The sequence below is a fragment of the Arvicola amphibius genome, chromosome 11 (genome assembly GCF_903992535.2).
Source record: "Arvicola amphibius chromosome 11, mArvAmp1.2, whole genome shotgun sequence".
NCBI lineage: Eukaryota > Metazoa > Chordata > Mammalia > Rodentia > Cricetidae > Arvicola > Arvicola amphibius.
The window spans coordinates 105658579-105683890 of NC_052057.2; the positions used below are offsets into that span (position 1 = coordinate 105658579).

Genomic DNA, 25312 nt, shown 5'->3' on the forward strand with positions numbered 1-25312 from the left:
TGGGGGACAGACAGGGCAACCAGAAGTGAAAGGTATCTTAGTGTTTTGAAGGCAGAGGTGGGTGGGGCAGGAACGCACCACCCTGCAGTCAGGAAGGCAGCTCCTCCCACAGTTTGGCCAAGAGACCAATGGGATGATGGTTGATCTTGGTGTGATCAAGTATTAGTTTTTACAAGATTAGTCCGTATCCCATCTGGGGGAACTCTACCTTGGAAAATGAGGCATCCATCAGATGGGGAGAAGGCTTGTGTAACGTCGGTCCCCTCTTTGCTTATGAAGAAAGGAGAGAAACTTTGTTTCCATTCCCTTCTTCAGGGTAGTTCCACAGGCTGCTTCCTTAGAATTCACAGGCAGCCGCAGGCTGTGCGTACACCGATGTTGAATTGGGATCGCCAACTCCCAAGGAGTGTGCTGGGAAAAGGTGCTCCCCCTAACCTCCCCATCCCCTTTCGCCAGGACTTGCCATTCGCGCTCCTGGGGTTAAGGTTCCTGCAATCCATTTCCACCCTCCTCCCTCAGAGCTGCAAACTTAAAAATACCTTTCAGGGAAACTTGTTTGGAATTTCATTTTAATGGGATTTGTGAATAAATCTCCATCTTAATGCTGACTAAGCTTTAAACGGCTCTTCCAGGAGAACACTATTGGATTTTTAGATTTTAAATTTAAAATCTCTTGACTCCAAAGGCAGAAAACATTTTCGTATGTGTCGGAGTGCCATGAGCCTGAGCACTCCTGCTACAGACTGGCTTTTGAAATGATGATATTAAAGCGGCTGGTGTGAAAATCTGGGCTGGGGGGGGGGGGGGGGGGGAGGGCTGTTGCATCGTCGAATCCCTTTCCACATAGAAGCCTGCGTGCACTGGCTGGTTCGTTTATCCCCCCCCCCCCCCATGAGCATGGGTGTTCTGTGGTAGCCTGTTGTCACACTCCAGTTTGCTTAGAAAATAAACTAAGCCGGGCGGTGGTGGCGCACGCCTTTAATCCCAGCACTCGGGAGGCAGAGGCAGGCGGATCTCTGTGAGTTCGAGACCAGCCTGGTCTACAAGAGCTAGTTCCAGGACAGGCTCCAAAGCCACAGAGAAACCCTGTCTCGAAAAACCAAAAAAAATAAATAAATAAAAAAAGAAAATAAACTAAGTGTACTATCTTCCTTCCTTCACTTTGAAACTTTGAACCTCAGAATTTTGCTTTGAAACAAAACACGAGGCCACGAGCCCTCAAAGTCAGGCGCAAAGAGGTATTGTCCCTTTCTGTCATTCTGCGTGTGCTTCCCAGCTCTGGGGTGGAGAGTGGCGTGAAGATGAGAGGTGTCACTCCCCCTAAAAAAAACTACTCACGACTGACCAGTTGATGCTGGCCAGAAGAGATGACCTTCAGGTGGAAGGTAGATGGCTGGGGGCGGGGGAGGGGGTCCTGTGTGCAGCAGGTTAATGCTGGAAGATGCTCTTGGAACCTAAGGTCTTAAATGTGCCCACCACACATCATAGAGTGCTAGCCACGGGAAGAAGGGGCTGAGCTGATGAAACTTCACTGTGGTAATAGTTTCATGGTGTAAGGTCTGTGTGTGAGTGTGCACACACATGTGCGCACACATGTAGGATAGTGCTCAACATCTCTCTTCTTCCTCGATTGCTGTCCACCTTGATTTTGGGGGCATGATGTGACTAGGCTAGCTGGTCTGTAGCTCCTAGGTACCTTCCCGTCTCACTTCCCCAAGTCTGCTCTATTGTGTGAAGGTGCCAGCACCTTATATTGCAAACACACTGCCAATCATGTCTGCTCCCCAGCCCCAATAGATGTGTTCTGTTTTGTTCATTATGTCTTAATAGATCTGGTAGGGGAGACCCTGAGGTGAAGCGCTTTCAAGCAAGTACCACCCCACACTATGTCCTCGGTGGTCCAGGTCACTGTCCCCATCTCTCCACAGACTCCTCTTACTCGGAGCCCCCCGATGTTCAGCAACAGTTGAATCACTACCAGTCGGCTGCCCTGGCAAGAAACAACAGCCGTGTTAGCCCCGTGCCTTCTTCCGGGACTGCCGCTGGCACGGAGCAGAAGGCAGAGGCCATTCTTCACTGCGAATTCTGTGAATTCTCCTCGGGCTACATCCAGAGCATCAGGCGCCATTACCGGGACAAACACGGAGGGAAGAAGCTTTTCAAGTGCAAAGACTGCTCCTTTTACACAGGCTTTAAGTAAGTGTCGGGAAGAGCAGTTGCGGAGCACCACAGTGGCTGCCCCTGCTCCGGCCCTCACCACAACTCTCCCCTTACATCTCCCTGCCTGCAGCTCCAGGAAGGTTCTGCCAGGGTAGGAAAGGTTGGGTTCCGTCTTTCCAGAAGGAAGCTAGTTTCAGAAAGACTACTTGGGACCTGTTGAGGACAAATGATCAGAGCGTATGGGCTTCTAAACAATGTGGGGTTGGATCAAAGGTCTGCCCTGGTCCAGTACATGTTTTTCTTTCAGAGAGCGTGTGTGTGTGTGTGTGTGTGTGTGTGTGTGTGTGTGTGTGTGTGTCTGTGTCTGTGTGTATCTGTGTGTTAAACTCTAGGTCTCATTTTTTTAAACAAATGCATATTATTAAGGAAGCATGAAAAAGAACTCATTAGAAGGTTGCCAAAGGAGAACACTCCCTTCCTTAGAAGGAACTTATACCTTTTACTTAGCAATTTATCAGCGTATACACACACATGCCACCATGGAGGACACGAGAGGTCCCACCTGTGTGGGGGGGTCAGTTCATTCCTCCCATCATGGGGATTCCGGAGTCGGACTCAGACCATCAGACTCAGCAGCAAGCATCTCTACCCACTGAGCAGTCCTACCTGCCCACCACGTGTTTGCTATGAGGCATTCAAGGGTTGTCAAGTTTAAGGATGTGAGACAAAGGGAGGATGAGGCATCCGGGCCCCTCCACGTTTAAGCTGCTGCACTTCCGAGCTGAGGGAGCCTGGTCTCAGTCACCATGACTGACACCTGAACAACCTGTTCTCACGCTTTCCATGCAACAGTGCCAAGACTCGCCAAGGCAGGTTAGGAGTCAGCCAAGATTTAAAACAGCCCTTCCGATACCCAGTGTGAGGCAGAGTTGGTCCTCTGAGGGATTTTGCTTTTGTGTTATTTAATAGGTAATCTCTGTGTGTTTGTGTGTCTGTGTGTGTCTGTGTGGTGCTGGGCACTCTATCCAAGTTCTCAGTTATCTAGGTTGATCTTGAGCTCGTTATTTAACCCACACTAGCCTTAAACTTGTGATTCTCCAGCCTCAGCCCTTTGAGGAGCTGGCTTTTACAGACATGCTCCACCAGATCTGGCTCAATAGGCAATTTCTAGTTTTCAGGAATGAAATATTTAGGGTATTTATGTCTTTCTAAACCAAACCTCGATTCCAGCCAAGTAGCTGAGTAGTTGCCGCTGTATCTCTATGTCCATTGATGGGTTACCTGGCCAAGGAGTCTGTGGTCAACAAACACAATTTAGTTTAGACTTCTCAAGCAGGGGCGCCACATGTGACCCCTGCAAGAGGTGTGCCAGCAAGAGACACATCCGCGACTGTCATGGTCTCTGTCCCTTCTCTCTTAGATCTGCTTTTACTATGCACGTGGAAGCTGGACATTCTGCGGTCCCAGAGGAAGGCCCCAAAGATCTCCGCTGCCCTCTCTGCCTCTATCACACCAAATACAAACGCAACATGATCGACCACATCGTGCTGCACCGAGGTAACCTTCAGACTGGCTCGGGTGTCTAGGGTCCTGCTGGGAGGTAGTGCTGCAGCATTTTGAGGATGCTGCCTGTGGACCACAGCATCATTGCCCTCTCCCCGGGGCTTTGCTCCTCCAGGCTAGAGCCACAGTGACATCCGCCGATATTCAGTGGATAAGACACATCAGTAGAATTCCTTCCTGGGGGAGGCATGGGATAGGGAATCTCAGGAACCCTTCCACTGGGGTTGTCGACATCAGGAATTTCCCATTCTGAATCTCTTGCCACCAAGGGATTCTAGCTTTCTGGACAGTGAGCCTGGGGAAGGAAGGCATGAGGAAAAAAGACAGAAATGATTCTTTCCCAGGCACCAAGTGAAGTTTGGTTTGAAATGGACAGGGAGAAAGAGTTCCAGAGCACAAAAGTAGACTGCTGGGCAGAGAACCCATGGATTGAGTGCTAGGTCGTTCTGGTTTGAATCCTCTTCTGTACAGCTTCTCTGTAAGCTGGGATCATTCATTCTATGAGACACTAGCTGGTGGAGTTTCATAGTGGATGCACAGTGGGGGGGGGGGGGTCCTTGAATGTGCATTCCCGCTGAGCAGCAGGGACGCTTATGAGAGCACTTGGGTTGTTTCCCTTTATTTTGTTTTGCATTTCTGAAACAGGATCTCTCAATGTCGCCCAAATTGGCTTCAAACTTGAAATCCCCCTGCCTCAGTAACTTCCTGGGATTGCTTGAATTATAGACAGACATGGACTAGCCCTTTGGGACATTTTTTAAAGCTTTACTTTAGCCAATTAAAACATCACCAGCCAATGGGAGTCTTTTATATTGGAAGGAAACATGCTGATGGCACATTTTGACCAAAGGATCCTCCTTCCGGGTAGGTGGACAAAGGAGTACCTACTGCGAATCTCGTTTGTCCCGCAGTCTCATCTTCGCACCCCTTCCCATCCCTTGCCTCCCCCACTTTCTGTCTCCCTCCTCTTTCTCATCATCTTTCCTTTGCCTCTACCTTTTGAAAGCTTTCCAGTGTTTGCCACACTTGGCCAAAGGAGCATGTGTCCTCTACTTTCCTGCCCAGGTGTCCCTCGGATGCAAGGGTGGAGACATTTAAAAAGTCCCTTTCCCCAGGACCTTTGGACAGCATGCCTGTGATGTGCCTATATCATCCCAAATCTCACAGACAACGCAACATCTGCAGTGCTCTGTCAGCTTCTTCCTTCCATGGCAATCTACTAAGATGAGAGATGGTACCTGGCTGGGCCAACCACCTGTGAGCCAGGCAAAAGCAGCGCAGTAGTATTTAGTCAGGGATTCTTGGCGCTCGGATTCTTGCCTGGTGTTTTGCCTCAGTCACCTGGCTTCTGATCCCCGAGCCCATGTGTTCCTGTAGCTGTGTGCCCCATCCCAGCTTGGGTGGAAGCCATCAGTGGAGCCGGTGCCCAGAGAACATCATCGGTGAGTCCTTGCTGACTGCCGTGAATCCTCACTGGCTCCTGTCATTTCCCATATTGCTGCCCAGTGGGGTCAGAGCTTTGATGGCTGACAAGCTCGATGACTTTTCTTGTTGGAGCTGACTTAAGGAAGAGAGAGGCAGGGTGAGTCTTTCTGCACAGAGGCCAGGAACACTTGACAGAGAGCTCCCAGCACCCAGTTGCGCCATCGTCAGCACTATAGGCAACAGCAGCCAACACATGGCCTCCCGTTTTGTAGATAAGAAGCTGAAAGCTGAGGAAGACGATGGGGGGTTTTGCTTGTCTGTCTCCTTTCTGCTTTTTTAATTCGGTGTTTTTCTTGGGGGCTCTGCTTCATTTCACAAAGGATTTAAAGTAGCTCAAAGTCATTCCCACAGAGCTGTTGCATTAAAAACAAATGAAGAAGCGAAGGCAAATGTGAACGAAAACGAGGCCAGTAGAAAGTGCAACGGACAATAGGAATGGTCTCAGCAACAGTTTGGAGACGCCATGAGTGCCCGAGATCCCCGTCTTTCACTAACCGTGCTGGCAGATTTGTCCTTGACACCTTTGCCTACCAAGATAGGGAAAGAAACAGAAGCAGCTGGCTTTGGGGTGTTTATTAAGCAATTTCCTACAATCTAGACCCTGAAGTCTGGGAGGAATCTCTGCAGTGAACAGGCAGGGATACACAACATTGTGTATTGGGCCCATCATAACATACAGAGCATGTTGCATGCCTCAGAATATGCAATGCTGAAGACCAAAAGTGTTTCAGCGTTCTGAAGGCTTCGGATTTTGGAATGTTTACACAGAACGTCAGTTGAATAGACAATCAACATTCGTGCTGGCAATGTTTTGGATTTCGGGCTTATCAATCTATGCCGTAGGGTTGCAGAGAGGTAAAGTAACTTAGCCAGAGTCGCTCCTCCAGCAGGCAGGGAATCTGTCCCAATCTTTTGTTCTTGTGTCTCTTGCCATCTCCCATCATTGGTGGAATCTGTCTTCTTTTTGCTTAGGGAGAGTTTTCTGGATATGTGAATATTGTCCTCACCAAGGTAGAAATATGGTCCCAATATGTGCAGCAAGGGATCAGTAGTGTGGCTGCCATTAGTGAGCCTTCACTCACTCATGGACACTATGCTAAGTGTTTTTTTTATAGTTAACTCGCCAAGCCCAGCGTGGTTGATATGACACAGGTTCAGAAAAACTTCCCTACGGCCCAAGGGCTCTTGGGTAACAAGCTAGGATTGGAACCCAGGTGCGTCTGACCCACAGCTCTTGCTCTGAATCCCAGGCATCCCCCACTCCCCCTTGGGAAGCTGGTGTCACCTGTTCAGTGTTCTAGAGGTGGTGAAAACTGGCCTAAGGACAGAACTCTTTGTAGGGGATAGATGTCAAAGAGGAGGACCCCAATCCACAGGTGGCCGAGGGCTGTACCTGCTGACTTCCGGCTCTGGTGTCCATCTCCACTTGAAGGCAGATCAGAGAGGTCTTGGCATCTCAGCGATGCAGTCAGATGTCTGCCTTGCTGATCAACCCTGGGGCTGATCCCGGAGTAATAAGATGAGGCTTCTGCACCTGTGCACTGCCTTCTCTGGATGGATAAACATCTTTAGTCTCTAGGGTTCAGAGCCTGAGATGTTTCTGCGGCCTCAGTTAATTAAAAACCTTGGGATGAAAGGCAAGAAAAACAACTTCAGAACTGGCCCCGAGACAGACCTGCTACTGACAAAGAGAGTCGCCATCACTCTTTGTGGGGGCACAGTGACGCAGTGAAGTCAGTGAGGAGGAGAGAGGAGTCCGTTCCATGGAAGTCTGCATGGGAACTAATCAAGGATGCGTACTGGCCATGGCAAAGGGAACATCCTACTGGTTCCTAAGTTCAGCAAATGCCCATTGTTTACTTGCTGCTTGCTGCATTCCGTGTGGCCATCTGTGGATGGTGGCATATAGAAAACCCAAACGTGGCCTCCTCTAGATAAACACATGCAGAGCATATTCGAGACGGTGAATGATGGGTGTCTAGGAGTCCTGTTTGTGTTTGGGAAAGAGATGGGCCATGGACAAAGGTGACCTACGACCTGACCCATGGCAGCATCTCACAGGGAAAACTTAGATGGGCTACACTGGGATACACGGCTACCAACTTGGTGACACTAAATAGTTATAGAGGCAAGAATTATCACCAAGGCCGTGCTTCGTGTAAAACTTCAAGATAACTGAGCCGGGAGGTGGTGGCACATGCCTTTAATCCAGGCAGAGATAGGTGGATCTCTGTGAGTTTGGGGCCAGCCTGGTCTACAAGAGCTAGTTCCAGGACAGGTTCCAAAGCTACAGAGGAACCTTGTCTCAAAAAACTAAAAACCAAAACAAAGAAAAAAAAACTTCAAGAAAACCCTACTTGATAGGATGAGGAGGATACAAGTCAGCGACAGATCATGTTCCTATCCTGTGTGAGATTCTAACTTGGTTGCCTCGTCATGCCCTAACTCTTTGGCATTCTTTGGTATCCTTAGCTTATAGTGGCTTCCATCCAACTTCTGCCTCCTCCTTCTTGGTCTCTCAATGCCAGTGTGTTCCTTTTTGTGAGTTCTCACATAAAACCATCAGACATTGAATTGTAAGCCAGTCTTAATCTAATATGACCTTTTTTGTCTTAATTACATCCCCAAACTCTATCCCGATAGTCATATTCTGGGGTTCCAAGTGGACGTAAACTTAGGGGATACAATCCACCACTACTTGGGAGGGTAATTTATTAATAAACCACTTAAGCCACTGGGGGCAAGACCTATTTGCAGCATCAAACTATTCCAGGCACCCTAAGAGACTAGGAAGCCCTGAAGAAAGTTTGTTCTGGAGGCTTTGGAGGCGGATGCAGAAGTTTGACCTTTACTTAGTAGACAGACAGGAAGCCAGGAAAAATCGTTTTAAATGGGAGTGCCAGCTAGACACCTGTTAAATAACAGTCTAGCCAAGGTTGAAGCAAGGGATCGTTAGACCTCTCTGTTTCTTTAAGAGCTATGGATTTAAATAAGTCAACGTCCGGTGAGATCTGCTAGTTTAACTGGGAAGTTTTTTTCATGAATCTATCTGGTAGAACTTTGGGTGAGCTTTCATTTGAGAAATGGATTTGTAGCCTACGTACTGGCGTTTTAAGAAACGGGTCCTTCAGCCACCAAAAGCCAGGAAACATTTGTTCTCTGAGGGAAGTTGAACTTTAGCAGAGAGAGACATAATAACCAGCGAATGAGGCTTCATGAGTGCAGACTCTATGCATAGACCATGACTGGAAATATGGTGCTCATACACTGCTTGCCCAACTGTCCCTCATAGCAAGCCTGAAAATTTGAGCACAGATTGAATTGTGGGGCTTAAACCTTTTGACAAATATTTACGCTGTGGTTATGTGGCTGTGTAGTCACGGTGGTTGCTCTTCAGTGGGCGCTCTAACTTCAAGGTTCTCTTTCCTGCTTTAGTAAACGAATGTTGAGGGAAGCTAAGCCTTGAAGGTGGCGTCCTGGATGGAAGTCATCGCCACTAATTAGTTAGGGTCACTTTGGTTTTAGGAGAGAAAACCAACCAGACTGACAATATTATTTTGATTTAGGGAAATTATATGGTCCCTTCCATCAGTATCCTTACTTGATAGAGGTATTAACTGTTCCCAGCTCTCTCTAGAAATCGGCTAATGCCAAAACTTAATAGCTCTTACCAGGAGCAGGTGGCTTGTGCTTATGTATCTATTTGTGGCTTCTGAAAATAATGATATCTCTTTCTTTTCCTTCTTTTCCTCTTCCTATCCCTCTACTTCTCCTCGTCTTCCTCCTTGTTCTTTTCCTGACCCCGCCCCTTTGAAATGGGGTCTTAGAAAGCCAATCCTGACCTGATACTAAGTACCTTGCCTAGGCTAGCCCCACTCTTTCCTGCCTCCATCTCCCCAAGTGTGCTGACATTGGACTTAATGGCTTTCTGCGGTCTTTGGCCTTTGTCACTCGGTTGTTCAACAAGTAGTGAATGGGTCTTTGGGTTGATGCCTTGCACACAAAGTTTGTGGGTGTAAAGGAATTCCAGCTTTTCGCTGCCTTATTTAAGATTTACGGAACTCTTTCCAGGAGAGTTCTTCCCTGGTGACTCTGGGCTCCACGGCCTTGTGGCTTCCCGCTGAGAAATGGCACTCAGTGGTTTGGTTGCATTTCTGCAGCTTTTCCTCCTGGGCTCCTGGCATCCCTACAGCATGCTCGGCTCTGCTACACCTGTGTCGTCACTCCAGAGACCACACTCTCCGGTTTCGCGTCTCACTGTAGCAGCGAGAGCCAGTTGAGTAGGGGGTGATGAGATGGGCCATCCATCTTGTGGTGAGCTGGCGACATTACCGTATTTTTTTTTTTTTTTTTTGCAACCCTCACTGGGAGCCGAGTCACAATGGGCCTGATTCAGGCAGTTTCTTGCCCAGGGTAATTTTGAGAGGTGTGAAGTCAAGAAAGACCCATGAGTTCTCATAGAAATATGAGTTCCTATCGCCAAGGCAGGATTCAGTCCATACCAGTTTAGCTTACACATTTAGGTAAGTGAGGGATTTGGTCCATTTTAACTTATATCTTAGTTTAGAAATGGTAAGTTTTGTATTTCATTTTTTTTAATTTTTAAAATTACATTTAGTTATCTATTGTGTGGGGTGGATTGTGCAGATACCTTCAAATGGTAACACTAATATTAACTGATATATCCGTATATAACCCTGTGACGCCTAATAGAGGTTGCCTCATAACAGGCTTTCAATCAATTGTAAAGCCATGTGTTAGTTATTATTGCTATTAGCATTTGAACTCCAGAGCATGCCTCTGAATGCTTAGACCTTTGGGTAAAATTCTTAGTGATGCTTCGTGAAATTAGCAGCTGCAAAGAAAAGTAACCAAGGTGGTAGAGGAATGGAAAGGGGGATCCATACGAAGGCGGATCTGGGAGACCCAATAATTGATTGCGGGGTAACAGACCGTCAAGTGACTGAATAGCTGTCCTCGTGGCATTTGAGGTATTGTTACATGGGAAAGTGTGCCCAGCTGTTCGTCATCTCCACTGAAGTCGACAGATCTAGGGCAGATGGGCCAGGCTGGAGCCAAAGAATAAAAGAGGAAGCAGTAAAGATGACAAGATAAATCAGGAACAAGTATAGAAGGAACGGGAGGGCTGCGGCCTCAAGAAGGTGCCAAAAATGATCATGGCAGCCCTTTCCGTGAGTTCAACCTCAGTATGAAGTTGATCCCTGTTGCTGCTGCTACCCTGCTGTCCCCTACACAGTGTTTAGGGTCTTAGTCAGGTCTACTTTACGTGACGTCACGGAAGTTTGTGCCGGGTGTTGCTAAGCATGATGGTTCTCAACCAGTCCTTCCAGCCTCCCAGGGGTGCACTACCCTGCTGGAATTTTGGGGTGTACAGGAATGATCAGTAGAAGAATTTGGTGGATGAAGACCATAGAAGCTGCTAAACATACTACAAGCCACAGGACAGTGCTCCACAACAAAGAACTGTCTAGCCCCGTATGTCAGCCATGCTCTTAAGGAACCCAGGAGTAGGGGAGTAGAAGATACTAGCACAGACTTCCTCAGGCTAGCTAGCTTATGGCAAGGCATCCTCCTCCCACCCCGCCCTCCGCTTACATCAAACCATGGAGCTGAGTGGCTCAGAAGACTGTTAAACATTGCTATTCTAAGAAAATGTGTGGATTACTTTATAATCATGTGTTTCTTAGCTGTCTGCTATACTTTAGTCTAAAAAATATTTATATTTCTAAATAAGCAACTGGATCTTTGTAGAGGGAAAATAACATATGCATTAGATCTCTGGGGAGTATGTTGTAGGCACACACCCTCCACGCTTTCTCTGCCCAGCATTTTGCTGGCCGATGAGGCGCTATATTCAAGAGCTCCAAGGCAGTGAGTGGCCCGCAGTTAGAATGTTGTGGTTGAGACGAAGACGTGACATTGGGTGGGAGAAATTCCTTCAGGCCCGAATGCAGCCAGTAACGAAGGGGGAAGCTGGAGGAGGCAGTTGCATAGGCGTGCAAAAGACTAACATCGCTTCTCAGTGTCTCTGGGAATAAAATCATGCTTTTCTGACTTAATAATACATTGCTGTTTCTAAATACTATAAGTATATGTTGTGTGCGTCCATGTGTAAACTTCCGGAGTCTTCTGAAATCCAGACTCAGCATGAAAACACATGCTATATTTGATTCTTGCATATATAGCACAGATTTTAATTTTATCCCAGTTATGGATATCTGGCACATGTGCCAATATTCTGGGCAGACTGGTGTGAAATTTAATTTGAGCAGTTAAACACAAGGGTGAGAGAGTGCAAAATACACACGCGCATGCATTTCCAGCCCTCCAACATTTGGCATGTGGCTGAGAAAGACACCCAAGTCCGCTCTTTCCTGCTGAGTTTTCTTCCTCTTGTGGCAATTGGATCACAGATTTTTCTAGAGTGGCGCAAACCTTCAGTGGTTCCAACAGGGGTCCCCACCTCCCTCCCCAATGCTGCCCACAGCCGTTTCACTTGTAAGCTAAGTGTACTTGTTAGACGCTTTCTGGATTGTTGTTTTAGTTGAGATCTCTTTTAGGGGCTTCTTTGAGAACATCTTCACGGGGGTGGGGGGAGGTAGGAATAAAAGTAGCAATGAGGCCATCCTGGATTCACCTCTCAGCCCTGTCCGTTGCCGTGTCTGAGCTTTAGAACGTTTTTAAAGGTTGTTCCTCACTGGAGGTGTACCTCAGTGATAGAGTGCTAGCCGAGCCTGTATGAGACCCTGGCTTTCATCCCCGGGATAGAAGTAGGCTACTGTTCCTTATTTCTGTTTGTTCTGAAAATGGGAGTAACTCTAACCATGATGTTATCAGAAGGGGAAACACAGTGGTGGCACTTGGGTACCCAGTTGATACCCATTTCCTTCTCTCGGAGATACCTGGCATCCAGTCATCATTGCCCTCACCAAAGGACATCATAGTGGGTCTTGTCAATGATTGCTAACGTTGGTAAAGATGGCAGCCACTTCCACGCCCAACCTGCCTTTGCCACCTAACCTTAGAAGTTATCTAAAACCTTTCTGCCCGCTCCACATCGATTTCTACATCACTCTTGGTATTAAGTACACAGAAGCTTTTGGTCTCAAAGGACCCAGGTGTGCCAGAGGATTGTGTGCCATGTGGGGACGTCAGGGAGGGCCACTGTGCATGTGTGTGTTGTTCACAGACCAAGACCCAGGAGGAAGGAGTATCGGAAATGAGTGGGTCCGTTATTTTTATGTCCCAGAGAAGGAACATGTGCTTTCTGTCGGTAAAAATGCCCATCTCTCCGTTCAATTTGTTTCCACAGAAGAGCGCGTTGTCCCCATTGAAGTGTGCCGTTCCAAACTGTCAAAATACTTGCAGGGAGTTGTTTTCCGCTGTGATAAATGTACCTTCACCTGCTCCAGTGACGAGAGCCTCCAGCAGCACATAGAAAAGCACAATGAACTGAAACCTTACAAATGCCAGCTCTGCTACTATGAGACCAAGCACACGGAGGAACTGGACAGTCACCTTCGGGATGAGCATAAGGTACTTGCCCAGGACTTCCTGCCTCCCTCCCCTCCCCACCTCCGCACTCCTGTAGGGAGGGCCCCCGTGGGGAGACAGGTCACTGTAGTCATACTGTGTGTGAGACAGGGAGATGAATTAAAGTAATAATTACAGTAAACCTTCATTTTCTTAGAATAAAAGAAATATAAGATCATTGTAGAACTTGTTCAGAAAAGTAGGTAGGGTGGATAAGATACTCATACCACCATCATCCAAAACTTTGGGGTATCTTTTCTCTACTTGATTTCATTTGTTTTACGTAATTTTGCTTATATGTAAAGCGCCTTACCTTGCTTTTTTTGTTTTATATCCTGACTACAATTTTGCTGTCTTATTTTAAATGTGTTTTGCTATCACAGTGGGCAGGCTTCCTGGAAAGGGCAGTCAGTAATTCTGTTGGGCTCTGATTTCTATGATTTCACTGGCAATTGCTCAAACCCACCATTACCACAACAAGAAAGAAACCATGGTCAGTGCATCACTGAATGAACACAGTAGTTTTCGAATAAAACTTTGCCCAACCAAAGGAGACAGAGTGTGGGTTCTTAGTTCCCTACCCCTTGACTCTCGGGGTTTTGCTAATGACAGAGACTTCCAAAGGCATCACTGTGAATATCTGAACAATTTAAGAAACCGATTGTTCTAATGGATTAAGAAGGACATGCGATGGAGATTTGTGGGGTAAATTCTCTTCTGTGGTTTGCTGAGAATCAGAGCCATCATCGATGACTGACTGTCTTACTTGGGGTAGGGCTTATTTGGTTTACCATGGCTCTAGGTGATTACTCCAGGTTTTGCATATGGCCCCCAGCACAGGAGGAGTTATGATTAGCAATTGTTTCTGAGAATAGCCTATTGAAATCCTTTCGAATTAACTGAATCCAAAACAAAACGTCTACCAAGCATTTACTTGAGAAAAACACTTTGGATGCCGCTTCCACTTTTCTCGTTCTACATCCTCTCCCGCAGAAGCTCAGCCACTCTTTCTTCGTCTTCCAATCCCAAGTTATAAATATTTCCGTCTGAATCATCTAAGGGCTAGAATTTTTCTGCTTGGTCCTGAGCTTTGTCTCGGCCACAATTTGATGGCTTGATGGCAACTTCCAGTTGCCCGTGACTGCCCCGGAAGTTAAAGCTGAGCAATCAGGAAGCCGAGATTTCACTGGAAGTTTGCATATTCTTTAAAACGTCATCTGTCTCCCCGGGCATTGCTCATCCTAACGCACAGGAAAATGTATTTCAGAACAAGCTTCTTGTAGCCGTTCATGTGTGCATCATTTCTGCACGGTCATCTTTTGGTCATGGTGTTCAAGCTTTCAGGCTGGTACCTGGAAACAGGACAGGTCACTGTTGTTGACAGTGGTTTACAACCACTGAATTAGTCTCAATTCTTCCCGAGTTGTTGCAGTGGCTTCTGAGCTACTAAGAAACCTAGAGAAGGTTAGAAACTAAACAAAATAATGGAGCCAGCCAGAGGCTTCCTGGGCAGGGTGTTGAAGTCTAGGGAATGTGGGTTGGGAAGTGGGGTTCTTGAGAAAGAAGGGACCAATTTTAGAACTTTTCAAAAAAAGAAACCTGAGTAATTACATAATTACTTTTGCCCCGTTGCTGATTATATATGCATTAGGAAGCCGCTTCAGTATGGTGGTTGTTTTCTGGTTTAACCATGGAAATTGTTGTACCATGCTCAGAGGCCTGGTAGTAGCAGGCAAAGTCCTTGTACTTCTTGCATGTTGACACTCAGTCTTTGCTCCATAGACTGTTTGTGAATTTGATTGTGTTCTAATACAGCAAAAATTATATGAAGCATAAAGGCAGCCCTGCTCTCAAAGGCCTAAAATACAAAATAAATATCTTGTACTTTAGATCTTTTCTATTATACCTTTACCATTGTATGTTTTTAAACCTTGCCTTTACTTGTGGTTGACAAGTGTGTTAAGTCCAATGAGCGCCTACCAAAGGCTGAGAAGTCGCCACTTTGAGCATGCCCAGTGAGTTCCATCTTTGTCTCTGTTCCTAAGTTTATAAGATTCATGTTAGATAGAAGCACTTTCTTTTTCTCATTTTCTGTTCTTTTTTCACCCCTTAAATGACAGTTCTCAGATGATGGGCACTGGTGCTAGGTTCCCAGGAGAGCATGGCTGTTCATCAGGGTGAACAGTGTACACGTGTCAGAAAAAATGTACACATGGCAAAAGTATGGGGCTGGACGTGTGCTTAGGAGACTTGCTGAGGATGCAAATGGAGACGTTAATGACTGTATGACAAAACGAAGAATCAAAGGCCTGAGAGAATCAGAAAGAAGTACCGCTTATTTTATTTGCCAATCTTAGTAGCTACAAAATCCTGATGAAACTACATGAAAGCTACTAGAATACTCAGGAGCTTATTGAGGTAGCAGATATAAGATAGGTACACAAAAATAGATTACAAAAGACTAATTGTCTCTATTAGCATCAAAAGGAATACAACCTAGTTACTAAGAGCTACAGTGAAATAATTTAGTATTGATCATTTTGTGCCAAACTAACCTACAGATTTAATATAATCTCTGTTCAAAACTTTGAGAAGTATTTTTTTAATAGAAATTGTTAAACTGAATCTAAAATTTGTGTGGTGATGCAGATGACCATGGATTTAGTCCGGTGCTTTTCGAACTGTGGGTCACAACATCTTTGGGGGGTTAAATGACCTTGTCACGGGACACATACCATGTAGTGAGGAGCAGCGGGCAGGTCTGCTTTTCATCCCGCCCGGCTCCCAGCCACCTGGCTAGCTTATGGCCTGAAATAACAACACACAAATTGTATTCGTTTAAATACTACTTGGCCCATTAGCTCTAGCCTCTTACTGGCTAATTCTCACATCTTGGTTAACCCATTTCTAATAATCTGTGTAACACCACGAGTGGTGTCTTACAGGGAACGATTCAGCACGTCTGACCTGGCGCTGGCTCCATCGCGTCTGTCTCAGAGAGACATGGCTATTGCCTGAAGCGTCTTGCCTCACTCCCAGCATCCTGTTCTGTCTACTCCACCCACCTATGTTCTGACCTTATCAGGCCAAGCAGTTTCTTTATTAATTAATCAATGAAATCATCAGATGGATAGAAGACACACCTACATCAATATCAGATATCCTACTTATCAGATATTTGCGTTATGGTTCATAACAGTAGCAAAATTACTGTTATGAAATAACAACGAAATAATTTTATGGTTGGGAATCACTGCCCCATGAGGAACTGTATTAACAGACTGCAGCATTAGAAAGGTTGAGAACCACTGAATTTGTCTAAATGGTGAAAAGAAACAAAGTTGGGAGACTAGGTCCTTCTTGCTTTCAAAACGAAGTGAAGCTATAGTAACTAAAAGACTGTGCCATTGGTACAAGCACAGACGCACAGTTTAAGGGAACAGGAAAAAAAAAGTTCAAGAATAGACTGTCACGTAAATGTGGTCCATTGGTTTCCACCGAGCATGCCAATACAATAGAGAGATGGTGTTCTTTCAAAGGTAGTTCTGGAACAGCTGGGTTTACACATAAATTTCAACCCTTGGTCTTTACATAACTCTACCAAAAAAATCTGTTAAATCATAATATTTGGGCTAACCTATAAACATTAGTGAAATAAGGAATTCTGAGACACTGGGTGACAGAATAATACTTAGATAAAGCATAAAAGTTGTAGACATTAGGAGAAAAAAAAAGAATAAAAGTTGAAGGTCATCAGAATTAAATGTTTGCTCTTTAAAAGATGGCATTAAGAAAAGAGGTCAAGAAACAAACCTAAAACAGATATTAAGCCAATTATTTATGTACCAGGCCACGGAACCAGCACGTGCAAAGAACTATTTCAGTTCTACTCAGTATGAGGGAGAAATTGAATAGCCAATTTTCTAGAAAAGGACAAAAAAAGTGGCTAAATGCTCCATCCAGAAATGCTTGGCACAATCTACCCCCAGCAAAGCAGAGATTAAGGAGGTAGAACATTTTCACTATCTACCAAGGTGGTCGATCCCAGGCTGTCCGTACTAGGCTGTCAATACCGCGGTGTTGTTGGGGATGTGGAGGAAGGTGGAAAAGACCATGGCGTGCTGGGCGTGCTGGTCGAGCGTACAAGCGTACAGCTGCTCTCGAGTACTTTGGCAAGCTGTTTCAGTGTTGTGCACTGTGTTGACGTCAGACCCAGCAATCCTACCCTGGCTGTCTTAGTCACTTTTCTGTTACTGTGAGGAAACGCCATGACCACTCTTAAAAAGAAAGCATTTAATTGGAGCTGGCTTACAATCAGAGGTTTAGTCCATTCTTGTCATGGTGGGAAACATAGTTGTCCACAGGCAGATAGGGTGCTGGAGATGTAACTGAGAGTTCTATACCTGGATCCCCAGGCAGCAGGAAGAGAGACATCGAACCTGGCTTGGACTCTTGAAACCTCAAAGCCCACCCAAACAGTGACATACTTCCTCCAAGGAGGCCATACCCACTCCAACCAGAGGTCACCTCCTAATCCCTGCCAAGTAGCACCCTTCCTAATGACCAAGCATTCAAGGCTGTGAGCCTGTGGGGGCCATTCTTCTTCACACCACCACGTTGTCTTAAAGTAGATGGGTAGATGAAATACAGACCGTCTATCCAGTAGAAAGCTGCTCATGAGTAAGGAATGGATTACTAGCATTTCATGGCATGGATGGGTCTCAGATCACAGCAGATGGACAGAAGCCAGACTTCGGTTTCATGTGACTTTCTGGAAAATGCATAAATGTAGCGATAGGAAACAGCTCAGAAGTTGCCTGGGACTGAATCTTGAAAGTAAGGCTTGATTAGAAAGGATGTGAAGGATGGATCAGAGGGAAGGATATTTCTAAGCTGACTTGGGTGAGGGTTGTACCAATGAGTAAATCTACTTTTTTTTAAAAAAAAAAAAATAATTATTCATTTAAAATAAATAAATTAGATGGTCAGTGAATTATACTCTAATTCCCAAACTCAAGCCCAGAGTAAGCCCTCAGTAGTTGCTACGTTTCTGAAGTATGTCCTACGAAATTGATCGTTGGACCAATAGAGCCTGATTAATGCATGAGCTGTTGACAGTGAAATCCGAGTTGAGGATTGCTGCCACGTTTTCAATAAGACACTGTTAAGTGTCGTGCTTTTTATATTCTGTCGCAAATCACTTGAGAGGATGTTGCATGAAGGAGAAAATCTAAGGGAAAGTGAGGCACCGTAGGATGTGTTTTCCCCATGAAAGGATTTTATTAATCAGAGCTGGGCTTTCCAGGCTGGGCCATCTGAATGCTCACCGCCAAAGCTGGAGACCCCGAGGTGGATCTTTAAAGACACCAATACCCGTGTGCCAGGTGGACAGAAAGCTGTTAATATCAGAAAGGGTCCTCGAAGTCAAATACATCATTGCATTTACGAACCAAAATGTCAAGGGCACTTGATGTAGGCTGCCATGTTTATCCTCAGAAGCCAGAGTGCGGAGGAGAAGGGGCGACAATCAGAACCCTCATTTTAGAGGTGACAAACAGAACCCTGTCCTTCCAGACCCTTCTCCGTCAGTGAGCGAGGAATCGTGGAATCTCCTGGGATCTAAAGTAAAGAGCGCAGCTGTTTCATTTTATCACCCGTTCACTCCCTGCCTGTTTCCCATCTCACTAGGTCCTCGGGAAGGCCTCCTTTTCTTTTCTGTCCATTTCTCCTCCTTCTCCCCTCCCCCCTGAACATACACGAGGAAATCTTAGTCAGCAACACTACTTCCCAAAAAAAAAAACCAAAAAAAAAACAAAGCTTACATTTCTCACTTCAAAAAGCACACATTTTTAAAAGAAAATTTTAAGTATATGCAGTACCTTGCTAATGCTCGTTATGATTCTGAAACCTCTTTTCCACTTAAAGGAACGTAAAAATATATTATTTCCAACTTGGTTTTCTCATAAAATTATCATGTTCAGTATATTACATTTAGTACAGTCTATTCAGGCATTATACATTTACTAATTGAATTGACTTTGAAGTGGTTTTAATTTTTTATACAAATGGAGCCTCAAGCAATTGAACTCCAAGAAATGTGTATTTTTGACTCTGTGTGTGTGTGTGTGTGTGTGTGTGTGTGTGTGTGTGTGTGTATGCGTGCGTGCCGGCAAGCAGCAGTTTTCAGGAAACAACAGAACCTTCAACCCAGAAACAAACAGCAAGTTCTGGGCTCTTAATTCAGTTTTCTGAATTCATGAAATACATAGTATAGTACAAGTTTCAGAAAAGGAGATCTGTTTGTGTTGATTGCTCCAAGGCCACCAATAGAGTCTGGCCTTGGCTTGAAGAGCAGAGTTCACATTCAGCTGGCCTGGGTGGATCAAAGAGTTCCCTGGCCGACTCAGAAGGAGATAGGACACCCTGAGGAGGAAGAGGAAAGACTGAGGGGTTGTGCAGCCTTTTCGAAGTATGCCCTACCAAATTGGTTGTTGGACCAATAGAACCTGATTAATGCATACTTGAGGCATTAACCCGGGAAGTGGAGAGGGGCAGGGCAGAATCATGTCTCTGACACTCTGTGGATCTCTCAGATTTACTCCCTAATATTTATCTTTGATTTTTATTCTTTAATAAAATAATGCTATAAATCTTCCCTCATTTCAAACTATCAGATATACCTTTATCCACATTCATTTCTGGGCTAACTACCAGTGGACAGTCCAAGGCTTCCGGAGACTTCCACAGGCTCTAGGTCTCCCTGGAGGTTTGTGTTATCTCAACGTTGCTCTCCCTCCTATTGGCTTTGTTGGTTGATGTGTCCACTGGACATCTATCTGTCTCTTTCGTGGGGTTGAGAAGACAGAGAAGCCAGAATCAGACAAGTAAGAAATGTGACCATTTTTCAGAGGTGTGTGCCTTCAAGAGCCTTGAACAATATTTATCAAGTCAACATTAGACAAAAATGTTATTTACCCATAACCTTTGAAAGTATCCCCTGTCTTCCCCAGTCAAAACCCAATGCTCCCACTCCAACTTGCTTCTCTGCAGACACATTCCTGAATTTCTCTCCACAATCTAACATTGCCCCTCCTGCCATAGACACTCAACTAAATGAATCTGGAATTGCTTCTCAAAGATGAAATTTGAAGAAGCCTGTTTGTTCAACTTAGCTAAACTTGGTGGCCTTGCCAGCATCTTTTGCTTTTGTGTTTTGGGTTCAGAAGCCTGGCAACAGCTCAGCTGATCAGGTCAGAGCCTGTTGACACTGCCCTTCTCCTGGCTCCCTTCAGCACTTGTGTCTGGAGTTATATACCAAGGTTTCCAAATAAGTAGACTTCATCTGGACTTCGGTCAAGTTAAGTCTGTCAAAAACTCGACTGTGTTTCAAGAAAGTGGATCTGGTTCTTGTCTTCTGTGCTCCATACCTGTCTAGCTATTCCATGATCCTCTGTTTGTACTGTTCTTAATAGAACTTTTATTTTGAAGGACACATCTCAAGGCATGCCACTTACCCATTAGAGTTTGCAACACAACATTGTTATCCATACCTTTTTCCTTTTTTTCTTTTCTCCCCCTGGATTAGCCAGTCTCACCATAGCGAGCATTTTTTCCTGCATCCTGCAAGTGCTTTTACACTGTCACAGGTGGTTTGCTACAGTAGAAAAAAACCCCAGAAAACCAGAGATATGGCTCCCGAAGAGAAGAGAACCCACTTCATGACTCTAGTATGTGTTTTCTGTGCGTTCTCATCTTCTGACATGGACAACACCTGTAATTTTGTACACAGCAGTCCAAGGCCAAAAGGATGCCTGTCAAAACTACTGCATACATTTATAGTATATAACAGACATTCACTAAGTACTTTCTAATCTCTTAGTGTCTAGTTTTATCTTCACACCAGCAATCAAATTCATGGGATGCGAATGTTACGAATTCTTTATGCATTGTAGTCTCATGGGCGTTCATGTCACCCGATAAAGTTAAATAATGCTCCGTGCATGTGAAATGCACACCTGACCTCACAGTCTGCACCAGCCATACATGGCAAAGTAAGATGTGTTTGCTACCCCTAAGCAGATAGGACACACAAGCTTAAACCAAGACTGAGGATCCAGCGTGCTCTGTTCTTGATAGAAGCAACCATAATGAGATAGCACACCAGCCCAGCTCACAGCGGCCTCTGAAGAACTTTCAGACCACCTAGCTGCTTTACTGGCCTGGGATGTTTTCCTTTCCTTTTCTTCCAACTTAGTTGAGGCGTAGTCGACAACTAAAACAATATATTATTGAGGTTCACCGTGTGGTGCTCTGGAACCCTTGGAGGAAGAGTCCCCTTGTGCACTGCTCTTAAGAGTGGAAATTCATGCAGCCTTTGTGGAGAAGGGTCAGGAGGTTCCTCGAGAAGATAAAAATTGAGCTAAACCTGGTGACTCAGGCCTGTGAACCCAGTCATTCCAGATGTTGACAGGCTACCATGATAGTGAGAAGCTGTCTCATATATAAAAAAGTAAAAGGAGATACAGCTTAGTGGGAGGCATGAGTGGAGTACATTGGACCAACCATTCCTCTTCTGAATATGTAAGGAGAAGATGATCTGGTACACCCCCCTCCCGTGAGACCATGTGCTCCTGCTGTCATTGTATTGTTTACATGGCAACCACCAAAGCATCTGCTGGTGTGTAATAAATGAAGAAAATTATGGTATGCATGATGGAATATTATTCAACCAGAAAACGGAAAGGAATCCTGCCATTCAGGACAACCGGATGAACGTTGGATGTGTCCTCTCTTTAAGGTTTCATCATAACCTCTTTGCAGGGGCACTGCCACCTGAGAATGCAACATGCTTTTCAAATTGTTATTTATTTTTATGTAAACTAGTGTTTTGACTGCATGTGTGTGGTGCACCACATGCATGCCTGGTGCCCACAGAAGTCAGAAGAGGGTGTTGCATCGCCCGAAATTGGAGTTAATGATACTTGTGAAGCCATCATGTGGTTGCTGGGAATTGAACCTGGATCCTATGGAAGAACAGCCAGTCTTCTTAACCGCTGAGCCATCTCTCCAGCTCCTTTAACAGCATTTTTAATCTGCATCCTGTGGGCAATCGTACAGATACTATTTTGTTTTTCACACTGATTCCCTTCCTGTATCCCCATCTGATTTTCAAAGACAACCAACGAGCTGCTTGCAACTGTACCTAAGTCAGAGGTTAGCAGAGGGTGTCCCGTGGGCTAACACCAACATACCACTTGAGTTGGCATTGCCCCATCATCCAAGAAAGTGTTGGAAATTTTTAAAGAGTTGGAAAGCTCAAGAGCATATTTTCTGACCAACGAAGCAGTGCGGATTCCCTACCTGGCTTTCCGTAAATAGGTGTTGATGTGCGTTCAGCTGTGTGCATCTTCGCCCGGTGCTCCTGGCGGCTTCTGAGCAGTTTAATCATTGTGGGAGAAGCTCTGTGATCTGGAAAGCTTACACGAGTCACTACGTGGCCCTTTGCAGAACAAATATCTCTGCCTGTGCGTAAGTCATTCTCAGCATCACAGTGTCAGTTAGCAACCACCAGGCACTACGGATGCCAGCAACGGGCCATGGCTCCATGTGATCTGTTGTTACTTTTTTCTAGAGAGGGAAGATTACTCTGTCTGCTCTGATGGTGATAATAAATTGTCAGGAATAGGAGCATCCTGGTTGGGTGTCTCATGGGAAGATAAACTTGTGCGGCTGGTAGGAGGCTGAACTCTGCCCCTGAAACTCTAGAAACATGGGATAGACTTGCTTTAGCAGTTTTCCTACTTGATGTCTGTGATGCCGCCAGAGGATGCGAGTGGCAAGTTCCATTCTGTCACCAGGAAGCATGTCTGCATCAGTCTTTTCTGTAAGGCTAGGTTCCCATCTTGGTACAGTATGAAAATTCATGCTCAATTTGGTCATTTTTATAAGTTCCATAATTAAATAAATCTGGGGGACATACACGCTAAGAACAGATCTAAGGCTCTTTCGCCTCCTCTCCCCACCCCACCCCCCAGCTCCTGAATGATTTCAAACCAACAAATAAGAATGGCTATAGCTGTGCCTGGTGGCATACACCTGTTAAATCCAGCACTCGGGAGGCTAGAGGACAGGACAGACGCTGGTGAGTTTAAGGGCCCACTTGATCTACAAAGCAAGTTCCAGGACAAGCCAGGGGACAAACGAGGAGGTGGGGAAGGATGAGGTGGAGGATGAGAGTACGGCTAGGAGTATGAGGAGGATGAGGAGGAGGCGGAGGATGCGGCGAGGCAAGTAAGGAGGACTCGAAGAAGAATTAAAATAAAACAGCTGTTACAAGTTGCGCAGGCAATATGAGTAATAATGCCTACTCAGTGTAAACTCTGCCGGCGCAGGGAAGACAGAAAATCTATCCTCGGGGTTTGCAGCTCGGTCAGGGAGAGGCAGGGTAGGAGGTGAGCCAGTATGGGTACTGTGACAGGGAGAACCAGCATAGTTAATGCAGGAGCAGTGGCAGGAAGGCTTCCCTGGGGAAGGTATGGGGCTGGGCTGGGGGGCCGATTCACTGTGTGGGAGGGAGGGATGCAGCAGGTTCAGGAGTGCCAGCTTAGGAATAGGAATGTGCTGAGAAGCTCAGTGAGTTGAGGTGATGGGAACAAGGGTTGCTTGGAGAAGGTGTGTAAACCACAGTCCGCCCCCCAAATGGATTTTGTCCTCAGGGTGAAGATTGATATTTTCTAAGCCTGTAACGTGTGTGTGTGTGTGTGTATGTGTGTGTGCGCGTACGTGCGTGTAGATGGGGCTTTTGTATACACGTGTATGGAGCCTAGAGGCCACTGAGTGTCTTCCTCAATCACTCTCCAAAGGAACTCTCAACAATTCTGGGGCTCGCCTATCCAAAGTCCCAGCAAACCTTTCTGTCTCCAGCTCCCTAGAGCTGGGGACTGAAGAGCGCACCACCCCGTCCAACTTTTTATGTGGATCCCGGGGATTCAAACTTACTCTTGCACAGGAAGCTCTTACTGACTTAGGTCTCCCCAGCTTCCTAACATTCCCTTAATGATGGCTGTGGGGAATAGATACAGGAAGAGGGGAGAAAGGATACTGCCGAACCAATTTTGCAATGGTGATCCAGACAGGAGAGATGGTGGGGCTAAGCAGGGCGGGAGAAAGGCTTCTTTCTTCTGTGTTCAGATTAGCATTTAGATGGCTAGTTTGGGGGTTTTAAATGTTAGAATAACCCAGCACTATAAAGATTTTTTTTTTAATTTTAGAAATCTTCTCATTACATAGCAAAAAAAAAAATAGTTTTAAGTCTTAATTGCCTTGCAAAGATTATAGACATCTTCAGGATAGATAAATCCCGGGTTGTCCCGGGATGAACGTCTACCGTGAAAATGCCACATACTGTTTCAAAACTGTGCAGAATCCAAAACATGAACCCGTTTCCGAGGGAGGGAAAACACACAAGTGTCGTTCATCAGAAATCCCTGAAAAGGAAGAGGGACAAAAGGGCACTTGGTTTAAAGACAGATCTCCGTCTGGTACCATGAGCTTCGTGAGAACCAGGGGCTGCAAAGAGGAACCCCAGGCCTGGCATAGAGAGAGCAAAATCCACTGATTTCATGGATCCCGTTTTCCTAGCAAGACCAGCAAACCACCATGAACGAGCCTTCTGCCTCCCCTCAGATGTTCCAATCTTCTATCCAAAGTTGCCAGGGCGGTGTTAAGTCTTCTCTCAGCACTGCGTTGGCCCCGGTCCTCTGAGTCAAGTTCTCTCACATTTGCCACAGCAAATGATGACGAGCCCATCTGCCAGGCATATGGAATTGGTGATGCTCAGCAAATCTTTGTCCCAGCCTGGCCCCAGAGAATATTTCGAACTGTCTTGTGAGCCCTCTTTCCTCTCCTGTGCCCTCATTGCGCCGTCTACCACGGCAGCTGTGGAAGCGGCCTACCTAATTATTGATGTCTGCCGTCATTCGACAGCCATACTGTGAGCTTCTGGGGCAGGAATCGAGTCGTGTTTGTCTTGGCATCCCCCTCCCTGGCCTTCCACAGGGGATCGGAGCACCCACCTCATCCAGAGCCGTAATCTCTGGCTTGGTGCGTGTGGCTGCCAAAGTTCAGATGAGAGGAACAAAGAAGGCAAATTTTGTGCTCCCGTTGACCTGGTAACCAGAGCTCTAGTTTGGATTATTGCTTCCTTTGAGCGACTTTGAAGAAAGCTCAGGTTCCCCCATTATCCTAACTACATTTTAGGTAAATAAAAATCACCCACTGTGTGTGTACATGTTCTCCACTGTTGGTTTTGAGATGGGTCTGTTTCCTGAACCTGGAACTTCTCTTCCCGGCTTTTATGTGGTGCTGGGGACCAGAACTCAGATGCTGACCCTTGAGCAGTAAATCCTTTTCCCACTGAACCGTCTCATCAGCCCCATAGTTAACACACACATTAAATGAGCTCTTAAGGTTAGTTAGGCCGTGAGTTTTTGTTTTGTTTTCAGGTAGTCCTAATCTCATAATAGGCTGTGGTCAGTTTCAAACACATAGC

The 25312-nt window shown here is 45.8% G+C and overlaps 1 protein-coding gene across 2 annotated transcripts in view; it reads left to right on the plus strand.

The window, feature by feature from the left end:
- The window catches only part of Znf462 (zinc finger protein 462), a 77596-nt gene that overhangs the window by 43590 nt on the left and 8694 nt on the right, over positions 1–25312 (plus strand). For both annotated transcript variants that reach the window (XM_038348075.1, XM_038348076.1), the window contains exons 7-9: positions 1929–2196; positions 3581–3717; positions 12542–12765. In XM_038348075.1, coding sequence (XP_038204003.1) covers positions 1929–2196; positions 3581–3717; positions 12542–12765 — 629 coding nt within the window. The remainder of the gene's footprint in view (positions 1–1928; positions 2197–3580; positions 3718–12541; positions 12766–25312) is intronic.